The 23888-nt window shown below is 41.5% G+C and overlaps 4 protein-coding genes across 5 annotated transcripts in view; 2 read left to right on the top strand and 2 right to left on the bottom strand.

The window, feature by feature from the left end:
* The window catches only part of LOC136432805 (tetratricopeptide repeat protein 7B-like), a 58503-nt gene extending 54454 nt beyond the window's left edge, over positions 1-4049 (bottom strand). For both annotated transcript variants that reach the window (XM_066424309.1, XM_066424311.1), the window contains exons 1-2: positions 3851-4049; positions 1472-1620 (exon numbers count right to left, since the gene is read on the bottom strand). In XM_066424309.1, coding sequence (XP_066280406.1) covers positions 1472-1620; positions 3851-3971 — 270 coding nt within the window. In that variant the 5' untranslated portion in view covers positions 3972-4049. The remainder of the gene's footprint in view (positions 1-1471; positions 1621-3850) is intronic.
* Positions 4050-4060: 11 nt separating this feature from the next.
* LOC136432812 (ubiquitin-ribosomal protein eS31 fusion protein) lies at positions 4061-6283 on the top strand. Its single transcript, XM_066424320.1, has 5 exons — positions 4061-4109; positions 4233-4289; positions 4896-4950; positions 5383-5600; positions 6099-6283. Exons 2-5 carry the CDS (start codon positions 4242-4244, stop codon positions 6246-6248), a joined length of 471 nt encoding a protein of 156 aa, XP_066280417.1. The 5' UTR covers positions 4061-4109; positions 4233-4241; the 3' UTR covers positions 6249-6283.
* An 815-nt stretch (positions 6284-7098) lies between these two features.
* Positions 7099-18951, bottom strand: LOC136432806 (translation initiation factor IF-2, mitochondrial-like). The gene is made up of 17 exons (XM_066424312.1): positions 18842-18951; positions 18190-18500; positions 17620-17737; positions 17395-17454; positions 16835-16943; positions 16419-16579; positions 15960-16136; positions 15200-15249; positions 12729-12818; positions 12222-12346; positions 11816-11894; positions 11486-11611; positions 10989-11232; positions 10355-10495; positions 8901-9065; positions 8171-8311; positions 7099-7538 (listed from the first exon to the last, which is right to left on the bottom strand). Exons 2-17 carry the CDS (start codon positions 18451-18453, stop codon positions 7369-7371), a joined length of 2220 nt encoding a protein of 739 aa, XP_066280409.1. The 5' UTR covers positions 18454-18500; positions 18842-18951; the 3' UTR covers positions 7099-7368.
* A 110-nt stretch (positions 18952-19061) lies between these two features.
* Positions 19062-22837, top strand: LOC136432811 (putative prolyl-tRNA synthetase associated domain-containing protein 1). Its single transcript, XM_066424319.1, has 3 exons — positions 19062-19272; positions 19984-20109; positions 20887-22837. Exons 1-3 carry the CDS (start codon positions 19183-19185, stop codon positions 21196-21198), a joined length of 528 nt encoding a protein of 175 aa, XP_066280416.1. The 5' UTR covers positions 19062-19182; the 3' UTR covers positions 21199-22837.
* The last annotated feature ends 1051 nt before the right edge of the window (positions 22838-23888 follow it).

Raw genomic sequence — 23888 nt, 5'->3', positions numbered from 1 at the left:
ATACAGGATATTTCACTCTCCATCTCTCCACAAAAGGACCAATCCAATCCGACCAAGCATGGAACAAATCCTACTCAAAACATATGGAAATAACAAAAGACTTTATCTATGAAATAATCTTAAAGGCAAATATGAAGAGAAATGAAGATATGATAGAAAAACATCCACGTGCATACTACTGTTAATAAAACATTTCACATTATTTGGCCAAGAACAAAACCCTTACACCTCTATTCTGTAATATTCTGAATAATGGTAACACCCAATATACATGTATGCCTTTGAATCCCTAGTTAAAAGAACTGCTTATCATTTTTTTAAAACTCCTGTCATTTTCTTTATTTGTTCTATTACCACCTGTTGCTAAAATTTCAAAATCCAAGTCGACAGCTACATTACAAATTACACTGGACATTGCATATTTTGTCCCAAAGTTTTGAAAGGTTGTTTAGAGTTCAATATTCCAATTCATCGCAGCACATCCATCATAATCATTCTCCACGCGACAGATTGAAGTATGACGGATGAATAATTGATAATTCCATATCTGCCAACTCTGTGACAAGATTTTAAAATTCAATCACTACCAGGTCATAGACTTCAAGGGATGAAGACGTCCTGAAATAATTCCATTCCTGGAAATTAGGAGTGTCCCAATTTCCATCTGAATGCACGCAGACCAATCTCCCAAACACTGTTAGAAAATCAATAGCACTGGAGAGAAGCATGGGGAAGAAAGGAAATTGAAGACATGAGTAGAATATACATGCTTCTTGCAATTGAGACAGTAACTGACTAAGAAAAGGTGTACATCTCACAAGATAGCAGATTTGGTGTTTTATCTAAAATTTTACCCAATCTGAGCTGCCATCATAAAATCATAATCTATAGTAAGGTAGCGATTATGATGTTATTGGGATATGTTTGGTTCAGTACACACGTGATGTGGATATAATTTCAGTGTTCTTGATATTGTTGATGTCAGTGGCCATTAATCATAAGGTGTTAGCTAATGTGTGGCAATTTATATGCATGTACAATGAATCTGCATGTCTATAAAAAGAAATCCAAGAAAATGGACACATCTAAACTGATGAGCTTCTGCTTTTTTAAAGACTAGAATTTCTACTTTCACTTTTTTCAACATATTTTGTAAATACAAAAATATGTATAGCTCTTAAGGCCGCACCAACTTCATTTGTTGGTTCTTAGCTTACAAAACAAATAATGCAAGATTGGAATATTGAACAAAAACAGAATCTGACGGGAATGTCTGCACCTTGGTACACACAGTTACTGAGTACGTATTTTACTATTAGGGACTGGAAGTGAATATACATGTAGTCAGGATCAAGTTTTACACTCAATTTTCTGTGCATATTTCATCATCTTGTTTAACTTTTCATTCAAAATGTCTGAGAACCAAGAAAATAATAATGGCATGGCCAAAACAATAGTGGCGATATCCTACCTTGTGTTCACCCTTGAGTGCATCGTTGAAGTGCCTTCTGGCTTCTGTTAAGGCTCGGCTGGCCTTGGCTATGTTCTCCTCCTTGGGAGGAACTTCTTGAAGGTGAAGTTCGAGCTTCGTTTCCCCGAGTACCAACTGCACCAGAGATTCTAAGGGAAAAAAAGATTGAAGCATTTTGGTATTAATTAATATGAAGTGCATGTTTTGATGTGGTGTAGATATGTGTATGGATGTATCTAAAGCTACATTAAAAAAAAAAGCCAACTATTGCTCCCTTTTACTGAGTTTATACATGTAGCAATATACAGTCTAACAACTCAATCATATTCTAAGGGAGCCTGAAGAGAAGAATCTAGATTCCAACTGGTCTCTAAGGTCGAGGGGTACTGGCTTTCACTGTCATGCTACAGCAGCTACAGTGACATCTCCAAACCAATTTGCCCCGCCGGGTTTTGTACAGAGTCCTGTGGTAATCCCTATGCTGGCTGCTGTGCTACCTTTGGGCTATAGATGCACTTCTTCTTCTTTCTTTTAAGGCAACCACCTTAAGCCTTTTTAAGATTCTGTTGCCTATACACTCAAAATTAAGGCTAGTAGATGTAGGTACCTGTAGCACAGTTTGCAACACTTTTCTGACTACTTCAACCAAAGGAAAATATATATATATGTTCTACCTTGAATTAAAATTATCTAATTCTAAATAAGTAACATGATCTGTCAACTGTAGGACCAGGATATTCATACTCCAAAGATGGTCCTAAAAGCATTATTTCTTTTTTTATGATGCTCTGTGTCATACATAAATACCAGATTCTCTTTTTTTACTCTTGAGGGTTTATGATTATCTTTGTTTCTGTTTCTGACAGATAGCTTTATACAGACAGCTTATGCTTTGAGCCCAGAGTAAATTGGTCACCCTGGGACAAGATCTGCCACTGCACAGTTATTAAGCCTGAAGCAGTAGACAGAGTGGAATACTTAATGAAATCCCTCGACGACGGAAAAGTGTCAGATAGAACACTGTGTAATGCATAACTGACACCTTACATATTCTTTATATCATGAAATCACTAACTTAAGGCAAAAAAGGGTTTGCATGTCGTTTTTACAATATGTCAACTAATAACTGTATGTATCAATGAAAGTTGCAATTGCTTGATGCCTTTTTATGAATGTGTATATGTCACATAACATAAACAAGGAAAAGAAAATGGGGTAGACATAGCCGTGGCGACTGTTGCAGGCCTAGGGCTTGTCTTGCTTGCAGTCTTATACATTAGCTCGCACAACAGTTGCTGAGCTCCCCATTATATTAACCCAAATGCAAAAGTCGTCCGGTATCTGTTGCACTAGTACTGGTGCCCTGATCTCTGTACCTAACTTCCCAACTGTCCTAGCTCCTAAATAAAATTTTGAATTGAGTTGGGAATCCACAAATCTTTCTTGTATGAAGAGTGGTACAACTACAAGCGACACAAAACTCCCTTAACTTCTGGCGCATTCCGCATTGAAATGTGTGTTTTCTCGGGTGGGTATGACATAAACCCTGGACAAGGCTTCTAGATCTCTTGCTTACCGTCTTATACAGTATACATGTAAATATAGAATACAACACGGTGTATTCCGCATCACCCTCGTTCCCAGCCCTCCCATGGGTTGGATCGCCCTCCGGCCTACGGCCGTCGGATGATACTACCTGCGGTTGGGCTGGTACCTCGGGTGATACGGAATACCCCGTGTTGTATTTTATATCTATATGGTATAAGACGGTAAGCAAGAGATGCCCTGGCCAGGGTAGACATACAAACATATGTGTACAATATAAATCAAGTCAAAATGGCTGGATGAACAAATTGGAACGTCGACATTAATGACAGCTCTACCCTCATCTATCATCACCATGGCAACACCATCCTCTCCATCAAAATGACTCTCACTTGCAGACGCATGCTAAGTAGATGTGCCATGATTTCATGCACAGAACCTCGTATCATCTGTAATTTTTGGTTAGTATGATACAGTACCGGGGTATTTGCCATGATGTACGTGTATGATGATTAGCTGGACTGGTGGTAATTGCATTTGGCCTTCAAAGTCCTTCAAAGCACAAAAAAGATGCAAAATTATTTTTCTTTTGTTTTCACTAAAAAGTCCTACAATGCTTTTGTTTGGAAAGCGCATGACATTGAAGTCACAACAAGAACCACATTGTATTTTCTTAATGATTCTTGATAATTCATAATTTGATAAAGTGATGAGTAATACTCAAAACTTGCATCCGATCCTCTTCATCGGAGAAACGCCCCCCACCCCCATATTACATTCATCCTTCATCACAGCTTCAAAACAAGCGTATATACGAATTCTGACAACACAGACCTAGTCCCGAGTGCTTCCCCCTCTCCAGCTGTCTGACTAACTCCATGGCTTTGGTCCAGTTCCCTTCTGCGCGGCATTTTTCCACTTCAAGTTCCAGACGACCGGGCTTGCGCGCCGCCATGTTTGTATTTTAGATGTCGTTCCCAGGGTAGTGATGACACAGTACACTGGGTACAAGATTTGACCCCGAGTCCTCCCTGTGACCTTGCCTAGGAAACCCCTCCGACTCTCTCTTTCCCATCTTGGTCGCCATCCGACTGTAAGTGTGTAAAATATTTGGCTCAAAATATGTTGATTTCTGAGACAACTTTGCTTTCAATAGAGGGATAGAACACGTCAATGGGTGCATGAGAGTTTATGGTTTATATGTGTGTCGTTTCAGGGCGTCAACATGCAGATTTTCGTGAAAACACTCACGGGGAAAACCATCACCCTAGAGGTAAGGGACATGTGCAACACAAGGGGGAGGGGGGCAAAATTGTGAATACATGTGACAGTATTTCTTGATCGGTTAAAGCAATTTTGAAACATTATAAGTCTGTATCAATGTTGAGTACAGTCATATATTTTCAATCTAAAGCTTTTTGGTTAGTTTTGCCACTGTTTCAGAAGTATAACTAAACACAAAATATGCACTAAGAATTTATAGGCATTTGCATCAATTTATCCTTGGTTTTACACATCAACTAAGACACTTTTATGTGTCATTGTTTGTGACAGTATGTTGGATATCACTTAATTTAATCATGTATACACTTGTGGTTATAGTTGATTTACATATCTAATTGATACCTTCTAAATTATAGTTTATTAAGTTTACTTTATATAGTAGTAACTATACATGTATAGCTGGGGATATTTTTCTGGGTCCAATCAATATCATTGGTACAAGACAGTTGTACTATGTATATAACTAATAAGAACTAGTAATATGATCCATCTTGGCGTCCCTCGCTCTTCTACAGTTTTCTTCTTTGGCTTGTAAGTTGTATGTTCTTAATTTCCTGTAACTTGTCAATCAAATGTTTGTAATGTATTTCACCAGGTGGAACCCAGTGACACAATCGAAAATGTGAAGGCCAAGATCCAAGACAAGGAGGGTGAGTGGTTTCTGTTCCACCTGCACATTCAGCTGCATGATAAATGTAACATTGCAACTGAATTTGTTCTTGAATACACGTTGACTCATCATCATAGCTTGTCGTTCATCTCTATCCAAACAACAGTACCCCTTCCCCCACCGTGCCAGAGCCCTCAACTTATTGAGGTTGTGCACGTCACCTTAAGAAGACAAAAGATACTAAATGGTCTTATGTAGACATGCTTGATGTGCCAATATCCAGCCAAAACAGCACTGTCAAAACTGCCCAAGTAGAACACTCACGGAACTGATAAAGTCTATGTGGGCAGGTGGTCTAGATTAAGATAGGGTTCTTCCTATGCACCTGAAAGGGTTCTTAATGCATGTTATTTCAGAATGTGAATACCAAATTATGCTTGAGTATTCACTAAGAATTAACTTGACATTTCAGGCATCCCTCCTGACCAGCAGCGTCTGATCTTCGCCGGCAAGCAGCTGGAAGATGGGCGCACCCTGTCGGACTACAACATCCAGAAGGAGTCCACCCTCCACTTGGTGCTCCGCCTCCGAGGTGGTGCCAAGAAGAGGAAGAAGAAGAACTACACCACACCCAAGAAGATCAAGCACAAGAAGAAGAAGGTCAAGCTGGCTGTGCTGAAGTACTACAAGGTAGGAGTGTGTTCTTTGTAATTTTGATTTGTTCCTGCTCAGTCTTATAGGTTACGACAGGGTCACATTCGTAGTAGGTTGTCTGTACAATTTTGGTGCCACAGCATTTTGAAGTGCTGTAGGCTATGACAGAACCAACTGCAGCAACATTACAGACAGTACAAAATATCTAAGACAGCCTTTTCTGCAAAAAAAACAGCTAAATTTTGTACAATACACACACTGCTATCCCAAGAATGCCCTCAGTTTGTGATCGTACGACGGTTGTACAATGAATGTTACCGGGGCCTAAGCAAGTTCACATGTAGAAAAAGTTATTGATAGACATTTCTAGTGATTTGATTTATTGAAGAGTTGATATTGATCCAAAAATGCAATAATCGCAATGGGTTAAGATTGCAATTTCTGGCAACACCTTGGGTATATTGCTCATACTGGTTGTTGCAGTCAAACAGTTGTTTTGCCATCCAGACTGAAGTTTTCTTTCTCTCTCCTCAGGTTGACGAGAATGGCAAGATCACCCGTCTAAGACGTGAGTGTCCGTCAGAGGAGTGTGGTGCAGGGCTGTTCATGGCAAGCCACTTCGACAGGCAGTACTGCGGAAAGTGCTGCCTCACATTTGTGTACAACAAGCCTGAGGAGAAGTGAAGCACATAACATAAATACAGATGTGAATATTGGAACTTTGACTGTGTCTTGTCATTATTGGAATTTGTAGACTTACATATTATTAGATGTGCGTTTGGTTTTGTACAGAGTAAATGTGTACTGGGAAAAATAACAAGTCCACTGGGAAAAATAACAGGCCAGTTTAGAAGGAGGCTGACCAATGTCACTTCAAACTGGGTATGAAACTGTTCTACCATGGAGGAAACTTGAGATAGTTAGACATGGCAATGATCATTGTCGCCTAACAAGCCAGCAGCTTATGTAAAAAGCAAACAAGGGCCCTAGTATTGTGGGCTACATTCTGTTCTTTGGGGGCATTAGCACTGGCCTATTGTTACCCAATAAGAGACTCCCTGGCACATGCATGATGGTTGTTCATACCAAACAAAAATGTTGTAGCTTAGGGTAAAGCGGCAGCTTATTATCAACAAAACTAGCTGTCTGTGGAAATGTTGGAATTCTGGAATCCATTGAAACTACAAAACAACAACTCAACATGCATAGCGCCTGATAACACGTGTCAACTGAGGTAACAAGAGGCTGGTCAAGGGTTAAACGGTGTCCAGTCATTGTTGACAGTTGACTTTGTCACTGACTATAAAGTTCATCTGCTCCTATGATCACTTTTTGCATGGGAGAGTGACCATTGAAGCAGACGAGCTGAAAACGGGAAGGATACTAATTTCTTGGCTAGGCCATCTTAGGAGCCTTGGTGATGGATAGTAGTAGTATCTGCAGGATACTGTCATTATTGTAGTAGTATCTGCAGGATACTGTCATTATTGTAACATCAATATTGCATTGTTTTCACATAGTAAGGACTTCATAATTAACTTCAAGTTGATATAATCTGTGCACAGTTCATACAACTCTCAAGAATATGACAATACATACACAGCTGACACAGCAAAAACACAAGAATTGAACAGAGATTTTTCGCATATCTTTACTTCTTTGTCGAATTACAAGTTAAATGTACAATGTACCTAAAGTTGATTATGGTATTGACTGATACACAATCTTTACTTTCCACGCATCAGGAAATAATAATTATCATGGAATCATCTGATTATAGCTTTTTCATGAACATCTTTTTTGCCTAAAAGCCTGGGTTCCAGTCTATTGTCTGAGGAAGCTCGTTGACCTCGAAGCTCTGTATGACGTCTCCATGCTTGATGTCCGGACACTTGTGCAGAGCTATCCCACACTCCATCTCCTGTTTCACTGTCCACACATCATCCTTCAGATGCTTCAGGGAGGACACAGGGCCTGGGCAAGAAATAAATTAATGCGCATGAAAATAAAGAATATAGCAAAACGCCTGAAAGATGGGCCAAGTTTTTGTAATCCTGGAGTAGCAAGCAAATCAGCAGCATTGATTTTTTAGTGAAAGTTATTAACAGTCAGTAATGTTATTATCATATAGCCATTCAAAATGACACATTGTGCATTCCTTACAATACAAGTGTGCACTTTTGGATGATCATGAGATTGGCTACACAGCTTTCTCCTTCATTAACCCAATGCTTATGACTTTACGGCTACAGAACCAATAGGACTGGAGGTTTGTCATTGGTGGCTATATGATAATACTGTATAATGATTAATAAGTTAATTGCAAATTCATGCCTGTAGGCTAATTGCAAGTTGATAACAATTAATGACGATTCACAAACTTAAAGTGAAACAAAGCATACATGTGATACAAGCGACGAAAATTAAACTACGTTGCTAGTCTACAATAAGTTTCTATATCTGCAATACTTCTTCTTTGAAAGAAATGGAAAATGAAAAGGCGCACGTTTTTGATGATGAGTGGATTGGATGATTCCAGAAGAAATATGAGTTTTATGTGGATTTCTTAATCTAGAAAAGCTTAATATATAAGACAGTGTACAGACCTCTGAATATGATTTCCCCATTCCTGACCAGTAGTGCGTCCCTCCTCTTGTCCATCTCACCCTGAGTCACTCTGCACCCTGCCACTGGAACCTTCTTCTTCCCCACTGTCACCTCAAACACCTGCAGTACGTTAGCTGAACCTGGAACACCAGAATGATCACAACATGGCGCACTCTGAGAGGGGCTGGCTCCAACTACAGTGATGCTGGTTATTTGTATTACGTCTTGTGAATATTCATGGTAATTAGATCGAATTGAAAAGTCCCAAACCATCTAACATTGATTAAGTCTGTTGTTTACCAGATGGAAAAAACAAAACATTGCTAATGCCAGGTTTTTGGATTAGGTTTTGTTGAATTACATTGCATGAGGAATGAGAGATATAACTCACACTCAAAGTCAGCAGATACGTTCAAAACAAATTAGAAACTTGAGGTTTACTTTTCTCCCATCAAATGAAAATCTGGGACCACAGTTCAGTGCATGATCACTGTAATTACATACAATTGCAAGATACATATGTATCATAATGTTTGCTTCTGTGATGTCATTGAAGGAACATATGAATAGTATGATCAGGAATCAAGAACTGGAAGTATGATCAGTAGAATTTGATGTTCTCTAACAACAGAAGGGTGCATACTTGGTACAAACTTCTACTAGTTTGTTCATTGCATAATGCTTAAAATGGTTGAATATAATCAACAAAGGACTGTAAAAGCTGAGCACCTTTGATGTCCAGTTCCTCCTTTGTGGGTAGTTTTGCAGACAGTTCCTCCTTCAGGTCTTCAAACAGTCTGTAGATGATCTTGTGCATCTTGATGGGAACATTTTTCTGTTCAGCTAGTTTAGCAACGTCCTTAGGTACCCTGGTGTTGAAGCCATACACCAAACCTGTGGGATCACCAGGAAGAAAATACAGTAGATCTTTTGAAGCCTAATTTCTTGCTTCTAAGACTAAAGAAAAATTAATTGTTCAACTAGAAGATCAACATGAAAACAGAGAGATCTAGACTCAGAGTTCTTCACACAACATGTTTTGCACACGCTGACATTTTGTCGGACCATCTGCCACCATCCTCAGGGAAATACTACTTCCCACTGCAGCTGCTAGGTGTCATTGCAGTGGGAAGAATGCCAAACGTGACTGAGCATGTATCCCCCCTCAGTTCGCGGGCTCTCAGTCACATTTGGGACGGCCAGTGATTTAACAACCCAAGGACACTATTCACGGGTACGGGTTTGCGGATTCGAAGGGGTGGTCTACAGGGGTGGGCTAGTGGGGTGGGCTACCTCAGCATCTACCCTTTCTGAGCCTCAAGGCTATGTATGGGGGTTTGGCCTCTTATGGAATTTCCTTGAAGAGGAACTGGGTCAAGCTGTGGGTGGGCTAGAGGGAAGGCAACAGCTGATCATATGGCAGGGGGGGGGGGGGTAGGTGACAGCAATGAACTCCACCAAGACTGGTAGAAAAGCCATTTTTCATAAAGAAACTTCTAAGTACTCAGTATACAATAGGATGTAAGGGAAGAGGTACAAGGGGAAATAAACTGGAAGTTGGATAGGGCAGCTAGGGAATGAGAGAGCCTTTGTTTGACAGAATTCAAAACATATGTCTCACATTTAGACTGGAATGTACCTGAATGCATGTGCTTGTATACAATGTACAATGTATTTGTGGTTATGTGTGTCAGTGTGCATGAGCGTGGGTTGGAATGTTGTAAGTGTGTGTGTTTGTATAATGTATAGTGTTGCTTTTGTTGCTCATTTCTTTCGTGTAGCCACAATGCTTTACTGTCATGTTGGCCTGACTGAGCAGTAAAGGAACAGGGAACATGGCCCTCCATGTTTAAAAATCTAAAACTGGGGATAACAAACTCCTGCATGATGTAAATGTATGCTCATTGCCAACCTCCACCCCCCAATGTAGCATCCCCAAAGCAATATGATCAGTTGCATTCCTTCCTGCCCACCCACACACCCACAGTGACCCATCTTTTCCATTCGATGCTAAACCCCCATGCATAGCCTTGAGGCCCAGAAAGGGTAGATGCTGAGGTAGCCCACCCCACTAGCCCACCCCTGTAGACCACCCCATCGAATCCGCAAACCCTCACGGGTACAGTATAATTGTACCAGGTTAAGGACATTTTCTGGACACAGTTTCATAAAGTTAATCTCACCATCAAAGGCAGCAGCCATTTCTACATCAGACTCTGTGATGGCGCCAACATCCGAGTGGATGACCTTCAACTTGCAGTCTTCCTCGCAGTCATAGGAGGCTAGGGTGTCCATGATCGCCTCTATGGAGCCAAACACATCTCCTGGACAATACAAGGTACAGGCAAACAAGCTAGATGTCATTGAACTGTACATGTATTTGGCCTTTGAATTACAGCACTAGGCATGCTATCAGTATGATTGGTGGTAAGTATGTGACATTGAGTGCATTCCAAAGTTCCACTTACAAATTCAAACAATAAGATGAACTTGCATGCAAATACAAAGAGCATTCCACACTTACACTATTGTAATTTGAGTCTAAAAATTAGCTAACAATGTTGCTTTTTCTTCCATTTATGAGCAAGTCTCCTTGTGTGCCTCTAGTCATTGAGTAAATACAAAGTAAAGGACAGCTGCATTTACCTAAACCTTCAGGAATGTCACTTTTTTTCTCAATGCTGTAGAAAAAGTCTAATTTATTTGTAGGAAAAGTTACAAAAATCATGCAGTTAACGTTATCTATAAATCTTCTTTTTTTTTTAATGTTGAAAAAGTGAACTCAGTATCTATTCACTATCTATATTCATAATGTACCTCTGATGACAATGTTGAGTTCAGGCTCAGTACTCTTTGCCTTCTCGCTGCCAGGTGTGGGCTTGAACTCCTCGTACTTGACCTTCTTCTGCTGCCATCTCCTCAGGTCCTTGGTGGCCTCCCGTACGGCCTGGTACTGCTGCTCGTGCTCCTTCATCTTCCTACTGATCTCCACCTGGTCTTCTGCCAGCTTCTGTTCCTTCTTCTGCTCTTGTCTCCAGCCTACAACCTCATGGGCTCGGGACTAAACAGAGATATGAATATAATGTAAAGTCAGCAGGAGAATACACTAGTCAGATACATATCTATACACAAGAAGATCTACATGACTAGTACAGTTTCCTGATTTAATTTTGCCATTTCAGTTCATGAGAAAGACTGCTGCACAAAAATCAGGTTTTTCTACATCTGCTTGAAACTTAGCCCTATGAGGTCTCTTCCACAGTAAACGTTTTTGAGCAAGATGAAAGTATTTTTTTCATCTGAAGCTGCCTTACCTCTGTTTCCACTTCCAATATGAGGTCTCCAGAAGAAGGGAGGTCCTTCCAACCGATCACCTCGACAGGTGTGCTGGGCGGGGCTTCTTTCACCTGCTGACCTGTCTCACCAAACATGGCTCGCACCTGTCACGAGACATCGGAACATGGCTCTTTGGGAAATGCAAATGACTGCAGAACTATGTTTCCTACATAATGTAGCTTTATTGTTCTTTAATCATGGCGATTTTTCTATCTACCCCCTACAATTGCAAAACTATGCTGTGAGACCAAAAAAAATGAAATGGCATGTGGATTATAGATATAAATCAATGGCTACAAAACGGTTACCTTAGCCCAGGCTGTGCCAGCCACCAGATAGCACCCTCTCCGTAAGGTTCCTCTCTGAACCACAACAGTCGCTACTGGCCTGGAAATATCATTTAGCCAAACATGATTATACTGGGTTTCAAAGGGGGAAAATGATTTGCATTGTGAGCCAACCAGCAGCATTTAACATAAATGTTTTACCTGATAGATGAGTACTTGTTTACTGATACAATCTCTCACAGACTCACGATTTGGTTTTACATCCAGAATAATAAAAAATAATAAAACAAAATCTTTTCCATTCTTCCTATACATGTATGCATGGGTAGCTGAGAAATATCATAATATTACAATTATGATGATCAGACAAACTATTCAATTCTATTTTCTAAACTACCGGTAGATGACTTATTTACCCCATACCTACCCTTTGCCCTTGTCAGTGCGAGATTCGATGACCGTGGCCTCAACAGGGCCTTTGTTGTCGCCTTTGACCTCCATGACCTCTGCTTGGGTCACTATGGCCTCTGCCAGCTCAGTCAAGCCTTGGCCCTAGACATTTGACAAATTAAGGAAATGTATGGATACAAACATGTAGTATTATGTCAACTTTCATAATTCCCTGAGCTATAGGTACCCAAACACCGACAGTTTAAAAAAGAATGTCTTGAACACCTGGATATCTGAAGTGTGCAATCCTCTGGGATTACTGATGCTGCATCAGGAGATCTCTTTGAATTCACTATTTCTTTCTGTGGGGGTCTTAGGGTACCCGGTGGAATCATGAAAGTTAAAAGTCTACAAATGAATTAATCTTTATGCTTCAGGAAAGCTATGAAATCATTATCATAACATATGCTTGCATCTTATAAAAAGTCAAATACAACTTTCAATTTATCTTTTACCAAAATTATGAGGTAAAAGCTTTAACAACCTTGAGAGCGGAAACATTGACTGATTGCACGTCACCACCAAAGTCCTCTAGCTCCATCCCATGGCTCAGCAATTCTCTCATCACAACCTCCTGTAATAGACTTAACATTGTTCAATGTATCTAAGGTAAAGGTTACAGTAAAACTGTTCATATGACACACTCAGGAGCTAGCATTCTGACCCCAAAACCACGGTTTCATACGTCAGTTTCATACGCGTATGAAATTCATACGCGTATGAAACTGACGTAGCGTACCAAATTGTGGGCGGCGCGGTGAGCGATATTAGTACACGTCGCCACTTCGGCCCGCAGAATTTCGTACGCCTCCTCGGTGGGCAGTTTGTTACGCGGCCGGGAAAATTCGTACGTGCGTTCATACGACCGCGGCGCAATTTGAAACGCGTTTCGGTGAATTTCATACGTCAGACAATTTTCGTTCGCGATGGCAAAATGACGGACAGTCGTGCTTGGCGGCGGACCTATACCGGCCGGCGGAAAATTTGAAACGCGTTGCGGTGAATGTCATATAATACGTCAGGCAGTTTTCGTTCGCGATCGATGGCAAAATGACGGACAATTGCATGACGTATGAAATTCACCGCAACGCGTTTCAAATTGTCCCGCGGCCGGTATAGGTCCGCCGCCAAGCACGATTGTCCGTCATTTTGCCATCGCGAACGAAAATTGCCTGACGTATAAAAAATTCACCGCAACGCGTTTTAAATTTTCCGGCGGCCGGTATAGGTCCGCCAACAAGCACGATTGCCATCGCGAACGAAAATTCACCGCAACGCGTTTCAAATTTTCCGGCGGCCGGTATAGGTCCGACAGTCCGCCGCCAAGCACGATTTTCGTTCGCGATGGCAAAATGACGGACAGTCGTGCTTGGCGGCGGACTGTCGGACCTATACCGGCCGCCGGAAAATTTGAAACGCGTTGCGGTGAATTTTCGTTCGCGATGGCAATCGTGCTTGTTGGCGGACCTATACCGCCCGCCGGAAAATTTTAAACGCGTTGCGGTGAATTTTTTATACGTCAGGCAATTTTCGTTCGCGATGGCAAAATGACGGACAATCGTGCTTGGCGGCGGACCTATACCGGCCGCGGGACAATTTGAAACGCGTTGCGGTGAATTTCATACGTCATGCAATTTTCGTTCGCGATGGCAAAATGACGGACAGTCGTGCTTGGCGACGGACGGGCCGGACCTATACCGGCCGCCGGAAAATTTGAAACGCGTTGCGGTGAATTTTCGTTCGCGATGGCAATTTGCGGACAATCGTGCTTGTTGGCGGACCTTTACCGGCCGCCGGAAAATTTAAAACGCGTTGCGGTGAATTTCATACGTCAGGCAATTTTCGTTCGCGATGGCAAAATGACAGACAGTCGTGCTTGGCGGCGGACCTATACCGGCCGCCGGAAAATTTGAAACGCGTTGCGGTGAATGTCAAATAATACGTCAGGCAATTTTTCTTTCGCGATCGATGGCAAAATGACGGACAATCGTGCTTGGCGGCGGACGGGCCGGACCTATACCGGCCGCGGGACAATTTGAAACGCGTTGCAACAGACGTACAAAATGTACGCCAAGCGAACGTACCAAATTTTCCCGGTCCGCCGAGCGTAGTCTGTATAACGCAAACTCCAGCTGTCCGGGGGTTTCTCTCCCCTACCCTCCGTGGGTGGATAGCCGTTACAGGCGGCGGGCGGACACGGGGCTTGGCTGAAACCAGGCTACGCCGAGCGAACGTACCAAATTTTCCCGGCCGCGTAACAAACTGCCCACCGAACAGACGTACAAAATGTACGCCAAGCGAACGTACCAAATTTTCCCGGTCCGCCGAGCGAACGTACCAAATTTTCCCGGCCGCGTAACAAACTGCCCACCGAACAGACGTACAAAATGTACGCCAAGCGAACGTACCAAATTTTCCCGGTCCGCCGAGCGAACGTACCAAATTTTCCCGGCCGCGTAACAAACTGCCCACCGAACAGACGTACAAAATGTACGCCAAGCGAACGTACCAAATTTTCCCGGTCCGCCGAGCGAACGTACCAAATTTTCCCGGCCGCGTAACAAACTGCCCACCGAACAGACGTACAAAATTCTGCCAGCCACCCACCGCGCCGCCAGGATTTGGTACGCAACGGCAGTTTCATACGCGTATGAATTTTATCCGCGTATGAAACCGACGTATGAAACGCCGATTTTTGACCCTGAGTGCTACCTGACACTCAGTGGTAACATGATTGTGTAACATAAAGAAACATAGAAAAGTGTTCTACTAAACCCGAATTACACAATATGTAGCCAGTACACTGTTATACATGGTGTACATGTAACATACCACTTTTGTGCTTGTGTTATCAAAGATGACATTAGTAAGAATGGAAAAAAATTGTCATCTTGTCTGTTATGATTATGATATGTCTCATGAAGAAGTACTGTATACAAATAAAATACATCTTACAGGGTCAGCATTCTTCTTGTCACACTTGTTGATGGCAACAATGATAGGAACTGTGGAAAGGGACATAAACAATACAGTATTTATTCACACTTCATCAACACTGTTCACAACATTGTTATATATTAAGCCTTAAATCAGTTTTTCAGTTTACAAGATTAAAAACGGTAAGGCAACACCAGTTTAATTTGATGATTCTTTGATTGTTGTCTCTGGCTGGCCATGTCAGAGACGAGGAAATGGCGGGTATGGTTCTCCTCTGGAAACCGAATGAAAGGCGTAGGCGTGGTCGCCCATTGTTGACCCTAAAGAAAGTAATCAAAGAGGATGTTGGCCTTAATGAGGAACTTCGATCTGTCATGTGCGACAGGTACTTGTGGAGTCACGTGTGTCACCTGTAAAAGAGGTTGAACTGAACTGAACTTGATTAGGAATATAACTGGAAGAACATGAAAACAGAATCGGAGGGCCAGGTTTATGCCCTGGTACACAAAAGTTTAGGGAATGGATACAGTCACATTTTCCTCTCAGTCCTAAGTTTTCATTTTGCCCTCTCGCTTACTTTCTACCATGGCATAAATATCAGAGAACCAAGGAAATAAATCGTAGTGGCCTAATGCTATATACACAACAGATAAAATGTTTAGGCAATCTTTATGATGCACAAACATGATTCATTAAGTACAACAGGTATTCAAAATACATGACTTATTTGATTGTACATGTATACTCAAGACAAGGTAGAGTAAACCCAGTTTTTTACCGTTAGCAGCCTTGGCATGTTTTATGGACTCCAGAGTTTGTTCCATCACTCCGTCGTCAGCAGCCACCACCAGGACCACGATGTCCGTCACAAGCGCGCCACGGGCTCTGAGCGCCGAGAAAGCAGCGTGGCCGGGGGTGTCCAGGAATGTGATTCGCTCCCCCGTGGGGAGTTCAACTGTAAGAACAAAGCGTTACTGTCAGTAGCTAAACAAAAAAAGACATTCCAGGCCTAACAATTTCTAGACTTATTAAAAACACTATCCTAAAAAGTCAATAATATTAAGTGGATTATTGAACACTTTGATTTTTTGGATGGTGATGTACAGTCAGTAGCTCCATCAAGAGGGAAGTCTCAGGCATCAAACCTCTGCATGTAAAAGAGCCCAACACACATATGATATTGGGAGAGGAAGAAAGAGACAGAGAGAGAGAGGTTTTCAATTGATCAGTGCCCTACCTGAAAAGGCCCCTATATGTTGTGTGATGCCTCCAGCCTCCCCGGCCGCTATGTCAGACTTCCTCAGGCTGTCCAGTAGGGTGGTCTTGCCGTGGTCAACGTGCCCCATGATGGTCACTACGGGTGGACGTCTGACCAGGACGGAGGGGTCAGGTGGAGGTCTGAGGAGGAACATTTGTAATGCAAAGACACAAGTGTGAATATGACACAATTAAACAAAGATTCAATACCTACTTTGTAAGTCACTAGACACTGACCAGTACTACTTCGCGAGAGGAATCAAGGAGGCATAATCTACATGTAAATCAAGGCACACCAACCGATACTGACAAAGTTTTTAAGCTCTTGTCTTTGTTTGTACTATATCTACTTTTATTTTAGAAGCTTCTGTTACAATTAGCCCTATATCATATTACCTTCTAACTGCATCTTTAACTTCTTTCTTTTTTTCTTCATGTTCCTTCATCGGTACAGCCACCATCCCTGATATCTTCACAACTTCCCTGATGGTCACTGTGTCAAGAACTGCAAATAACAATGAAAACTTTTACTAAATTATCTTTATCTTTTAGGTGAATATAGGAATACGAATAAATTCACTTACATTGATGGCAGTGACAATCGTCATTTTGCAGTAGTTTTACATGTAGGTCCATGGTCAAAATAATCATAATTATGCAATGAAAGGCATAACAGATAAAGGTAATTGCAAGAACTGCCAACTTGAAAAAATTCAATTTTTCAAACTCACTTCACACATAATGACATATGCTACATGAAAACTCCAAAATGACAAAGGAGTGTCATATTCCTTACATCTACGTAAGTGTCCTTGCCGTGTACTTTGTAAAATGTACAAAAAAAACACTATCTAACCTTCTCTGTACTAGAGATGTTTTCATGTGCCAATTTTGTAATGGCCACAGCAGGTGTCCTCAGCTGGAAGGTTAAGTAGAATACATCTGTATACCCTCACCTGTTTTAGATTCCAGGTCGTCTATGTCATCTCGGTCCAACAGACACTCATAAATGTGATCTAATACAACGGTGAAACAAAAGATATTGTTATGTCCAAAATTGGAATATTGGAAAAAAATAAGGAAGTTATACATGACGAGTAGACCACTACATCACCACGTCCACCCTTTCATAACCCTTAAAATGGAATACTGCTTCTTCATGATTGACAGGTGAAACTGACCTTCAGTTTTGCCCATGGCCTGTGCCAGCTCCCTGACGGTCATGTGACTTTTGGTCGACACCTGCTGCTTACGAACCTTCTTATCAGCCGAGCGAGCGGGAACACGTTCAGCCTTAGCCTGGGGAAAAATGGGTGCATCGTTGGTGTATACATTTTTATTGTTAAAACATACAAAACAACAGACAATTAATGGCGTCATGGTGGCATAGTGCCCAGAACCCAGAGGTCCTGTGTTCGAATCTGGGGTCCCCTGACACTGTACCCTTGGGAAGGGCACTTTACATGAATTTGAAAATGTGAACCTAGCTTCAGTTAGCAACGTCCCTTTGATAGGACGTTAAATGGAGGTCCTGTGTTTGAGAAGAGACACACCTCGAGCACATAGAGGAACCCACCACACTTATCGAAAAGAGACGGGGTCCTTCCTGGTGTGAGTGGATCAAATAAATCTGTCCGGATATGTAGCTTGCACTCTTCAGCACAAACCTGGTGTGATATGCCATGAGGTGGTTTACCGGGTATGAAATACTAACATACAAACGACAACAGGAACAACACAACGTTCCTCACCTTTTTAGCATATCCTCTAGTACAGTGTATTCTTGGAAAATGACTTCTGTGTGATCCAAGTGAGTATCCCGAGCCGAGCAGTCTTAATGATGAGTTACAACTGCAAGGTGTTTTTCTTAAGACGACACCAGAGTTTTCCATTGAATTTTCTGACTTCATCCCAGGGGGAAACCCTTGGAAACATGTAGATAATGTTCTTGTGGCAGCGGCTTTTCTGAGACATAGTCCTGTCCTCAGCACAAGGGTTGAACGGAATGCTGACATCTTGTTTCTTTCTTCTTGATTTCCCCTTAGTAGTCAACTTTTCACTGCTGAAAATTATGTTACAATGGTACATTGTCAAGATTCCAAAGTTGCTAAAAGCATAACAATTTGTCAACAAATACCAAGGTTATTGACAACTAGTATTACACTGTTTAGAATTGTTATCAATAGACATATAAACAATTGTCACTGTTGAGAATTCGACAAAACGACATAAGAAGTTGAATAACATCTAATATGTCATGATCATGAATGAACGTGCATTTGAATGACTGTAGCAGTATGCCTACGATTAAAAGAAACACAATAGGTTGTAAACTAGTAATGCGTCTTGTTGTCATCACCAAATGAAAGCACAAATATTGAGAAAAAAAAACTCGTTTCTTACCCTTAATATTTGGGAAAACATTGAAACCTCTGAAGCTCCACCAGAAGTTTCTGTTTCCCACATGTCCTCAGCAGATGGGAGGTCAACTGAGGTCAAACTTATCCTTAGGCCATCGTACCTAAATCCTTGCCTTTATAAAAGAGCTCATTTTAACCACAAATATAGCTAAACAAAAACATATTAAGAAATTTATATGTATATTTTTGTCATATTTAATGATTTTTACTCTATATGACATCCAGTTGTTTGGTGTCAGGGGAAATCTGCATTATAAATATCTTAGGCATTATTTTGTGTGACATTAAACGACTAAAGAGGTTGAAAGGTTAAAGGTATCCAAGATGGCAGCCGGAGAGTTGGGCGGGAGAGTCGAGCTGGAGGCCGAGCTGGAAAAACTCGGCATACAGACAGAAACTATCGAACATCCGCCGGTGGGGACAATTTTTATAATAGAGGGAGGAAAAGGGAGCAATAGTAGTGGTTGGGAGGGCGGAAATTTGGCGGGAAAGCTTGGTAAAGTGCGGTGCCACACTGGGCAGGGGTGTGTCATCTGGAGCTGGTTATGTGTATATTATTTACTCAGCTGTAAAATATAGGCCAACCAGCATGCCTAGCTGTGGGTGTCGTTGAATGATTTTACTAGTAACTGAAAATAGTTCATAAGGTATGTGTCAATGCTGTGGTAAAACGGTTGCTCTTTCTATGTTTGGAAAGACCGAGGCAAAGGATGTCTTGTCAATAAGAATTTGTTTGCACTAATGTTCCTGTCAATAAGAATATTGTTTCAACTATTGAAAATATGTTCCTGTCTATGACGTTTTTCGCACTATTGATAAGATATTTCTGTCAATGGCCACGGCAGTTTGGAAACACGAACATTTCAGAAACAGTTAATCTTTAAGTTGTCAAGTTACATTTTTCCAGGTGTGTATAGTATAGGAGATGATCAAGTATGTATGACACATATCAGGTGCACACTTGTTGTTTGTACTTTTTTCACATCTGAAGAGACGACGAAGGGCTATGACATGGGCTAGATGCTCACACATTTCTCACAGTTGTGGACAGTGAAGGAGATGATGAAGTATGTATCACACTTATCAGGTGCACACATATTAATTGTACATGTACGTTTTTTCCAGGTTTTTACAGTGGAAGAGATGATGAAGTATGTGTCAGATGTACCAGGTGCAATTGCCAAGAACCTGTTCCTCAGGGACAAGAAGAAGAAGAACCTCTGGGTTTTGAGTACTCTTCACAATAGACAGGTCAGTAATGATGTAAATAAACCCATTTTTGCAACTTGTATGTTCAGCCATCCTGTATTCTGGGACATTTCTGGGACATTTAAATGATTGTCGTCATGGTGTATTGCCTCACAGGTAAATAGCCACAACTTTCTGAATTAAAGTTGAACTACAATTGACAACACAAAAATTGGACTTACCAGATTTCTAACAGATCAGCTCCAGTGTTAGTCAAGGAATGAGCAGTCCACCGCCTCTGTGACGTCACGTTATGCAGATAGAACATGTGACTCTGAGCAGTGGATCATAAGTTACAGAAAGTCTTATTCTCCTTGGGGGTTTGTCCTTGGGTGCTACTAAGATGTTGTGGAGGGTTCTGGTTAGCCTGGGTGCCATCCTATTTCTACCGGGGCTCCTACACTCGCAACCCGAGTGTAGGAGCCCCGGTAGAAATAGGATGGCACCCAGGCTAGGTTCTGGTAGGTTTGAAGCAAATCTTGATCCTGCGTGATGTAAAGATCCACCTGACCATCTGACACCCCTTTCATGAGACTGTTTGTACCGTCACCTGTTGTTCTGGTTTGGTTGGAGTTACAGGGCCCTGGAGGTTTGGGTGTAGTAGCCTTGTGTATTGCCCATGTGGGATATCCATACTTTGTCAATGTCTGTGTGATGTGTCACAACTTGATTCTTGCAAAACTAGGTTTTAGGAGTAAAAAAATGGGTATAAGTAAAACAGTTCATTGGAAGGTTTACAGGATAAGACGTGTAATGTACACATTCTTGTTCCATGTACAGGTAAACCTAGGGTGGTTGGCAAAACAGCTTGGCGCTGGGTCTGGCGGCGTACGTTTCGCCGACGAATCCATCATGTTAGAGAAACTAGGCATCGGCCAAGGCAGCTTGACCCCTCTCGCGCTCTTCAACGACAAGAAGGGCGAGATCAAGTTCCTCCTGGACGCAGACATTGCGGAAGGCGGTCACGAAAAGATCTTCTGCCACCCGATGACTAACGCTGCTTCCATGGGGATGTCTGTTCAAGACTTTCTCAAGTTTGTCAAGTCAACAGGACATGAACCAAAGCTCATACAATTTGAACCACTAGTATAATGAAGATATTACTGGAATATTGTTGTTAAATGTCACCTACTTGATTCATCATTGCTCATATTTGAGAAATAATGCTGAATTGGAATATCAACATGGAAAGTACGTTAATTCGCAGAGTTTCAGGGACTGAATACAGTCAGACTCATATTTTGCTCTGACATTGCTGATATTGCCTTTTATGTCATACCTGGGCTGAAAAAACGTTTGATAAGGTTGTTCTGCATCGTGTGATAATTTTCCGTATCACATGGAGTTCTACTTGTATCACACGGGCTTCCATAGAATATTCAGAATGCATTTCAAGTGCGCCGGTTGCGCCGTTGTCGAAAATTCGAATACTGGATTTAGAGTTTTTTTGTTGAAGGAAACTGCAGGCGTATTTCACATTGAAATGTGTGTTTTCTCGGGTAGGTATGACATAAATTAAATACAACACGGTGTATTCCACATCACCCTCGGTCACAGCCCTCCCGCGGGTCAGATCGATATCTGGCCTACGGTGATCCTACCCGCGGTCGGGCTGGTACCTCGGGTGATATGGAATACCCCGTTTTTATTCTATATGTATTTAGCATTGAACTACATTTTATGTTTTGTAAGGTGTAGTGGATACTGAACACCAGCATCTGCTGCCTGGTGCTCCACATTGTATTTTGTTGTTGCAATTGAAATACAGTCAAAGTCAAGTTTTGCTTTCAGCATTCAGTATTCATTCAGACCGTTTGGTACATTTTAGCTACAAAAAGATGTCTGAGAACCAAGAAATAGATTGGTGTGGTCCAGTGGATAATTGGTGCACTTGCTACCACTCTTTCTACTTAAATTTGACAGTAAGTTCTTTTTTGATAGGTTGTAAATAAACTTAAAACTTGGTCGGATGTGAAGTTTTTATGGTGGGTGGGCTGCTAGTCAGGCAAATTTCTACCTCTGTACTGTATGTTGTTTGAGAAAGGTGTGTTTTTTTATATTTTTTGATAATATTTCTTAACAGCAGCTACATTCAATAGAAATACTGATGACTAAGTCTTTTTGTTTTGATAATCTTTACCATGGTGCATGTATCCTATGATGACAACAACTATATGATATTGTAGTGGATGGCCGAAATATGACTACTTTGTGCAGAATTCAGAACTTCATTTTTTAACGTAGGGTTTGCTTTATTATACTGTTTCTTTTTATAGCATAGTTGAAAAGTTGGAAAATTTAAGATGTGCTCCATTTTAGATGAAAATTCACCGAATTTGATAACCCTAGGGGCACAATCGAAAACTTTGATATAGTTAGGTGAAACATACATTAATTGTACAATGTGATGATCTATTCATAAGCCATATGATAGGTAGCGTGTTAGGAGTATAATCAAGAGTGAAAAATCTGTTGTCCCTGTTGTATACAGGAATGCAGTCTGTAGGATATAGCTATTATGCAGGATTGGAATTAAGTGAACAATCATGACTTTATCAAACTCCCAAGCTGTCAATGACTGAACTAGGCAGTCAGGTTTTTTTAAAGTGGCAACAGTACCAATGCTTTACTAACAATTCATGGTTCATTTCAGAAGGGAAAGTGTTTAAAGCTGATGATGCTATAACTCTTTGCAACTGAAAATTTGGGAATAAAACTAGACTTAAAATAATTCATTTTCTTCTGTTCTTTTTTTTACAGTATGTTTCGTGTGGAATGAATAGTCAATGTGTGCATGGCAAGCCCAAGTTTTGAGTCTTCTCTGAACAAGCATTCACACACAGGCACAACACCTGTCCATTTTGCTGAACACCATCCACACACAGTTAAAAAAAGCCTGTCCTTGGTGCTGAACACCATCCACACATAAGCAAACAGACCTGTCCTTATTCCTGACACCATCTGTACACAAATAAACACACCTGTCCCTGGTGAAGAACATCCCCAAACAGGTTAACATCCCTATCCTTCGTTCTGAACATCAGTCACGCACAGGTTATCAGACAGGTGCCAGTAAAAACAGGTAAGCACACCCGTCCTTGGTGCTGAATACCATCCGCACACAGGTAAACATGCCTTCCCCTGGTGCTGAACATAATCCACAATCATGAAATTCACACAAACACACACACACACACACACACACACACACACACACACACACACACACACACACACACACACACACCTGTCCTTGGTGCTGAGCACCATCCACAAACAGAAAACACGTCTGTCTCTGGTGCTGAACACCATCCACACACACAGGTAACCACGCCTTTCCTTAGTGCTGAGCACAGCTGCTTATCATTTCAGAGTGAAAGTATCAGCAGGTCATGAATAGGTTATAGACAGGTTATAAACAGGTTATAACAGGTTATAAACAGGCTGAAAGCTCATCCGCATCACCCTCGGTCTCGGCCCTCCCGCGGGTCGCGCTGGTACCTCGGGCGATGCGGAATACACCGTGTTGTATTCTATAACGTTATACTTTATGTTACAAAATAAACACAGCTGCCCTGTACATGCTAGGGTACTGTTAGCGGGGCAAGAAACGGGTACTATTGGCATTAATATGGAGAAAGGTCGTGTTGTATTCCTTAACAAGGCTTCGTGCTGTTGAGATGAAATATCAACAGCCAAAGGTCAGTGTTCTTTGCCTTCTGATCTGACTCATATTGCTGACAGCGCACGCAGGGCTTGTGTACACCGCGTGTGCATGTTTA

The sequence above is a fragment of the Branchiostoma lanceolatum genome, chromosome 4, assembly GCF_035083965.1.
Source record: "Branchiostoma lanceolatum isolate klBraLanc5 chromosome 4, klBraLanc5.hap2, whole genome shotgun sequence".
Lineage (NCBI taxonomy): Eukaryota > Metazoa > Chordata > Leptocardii > Amphioxiformes > Branchiostomatidae > Branchiostoma > Branchiostoma lanceolatum.
The sequence above is the reverse complement of the archived record's forward strand: the minus strand, read 5'-3'. Positions and strand labels throughout refer to the sequence as shown.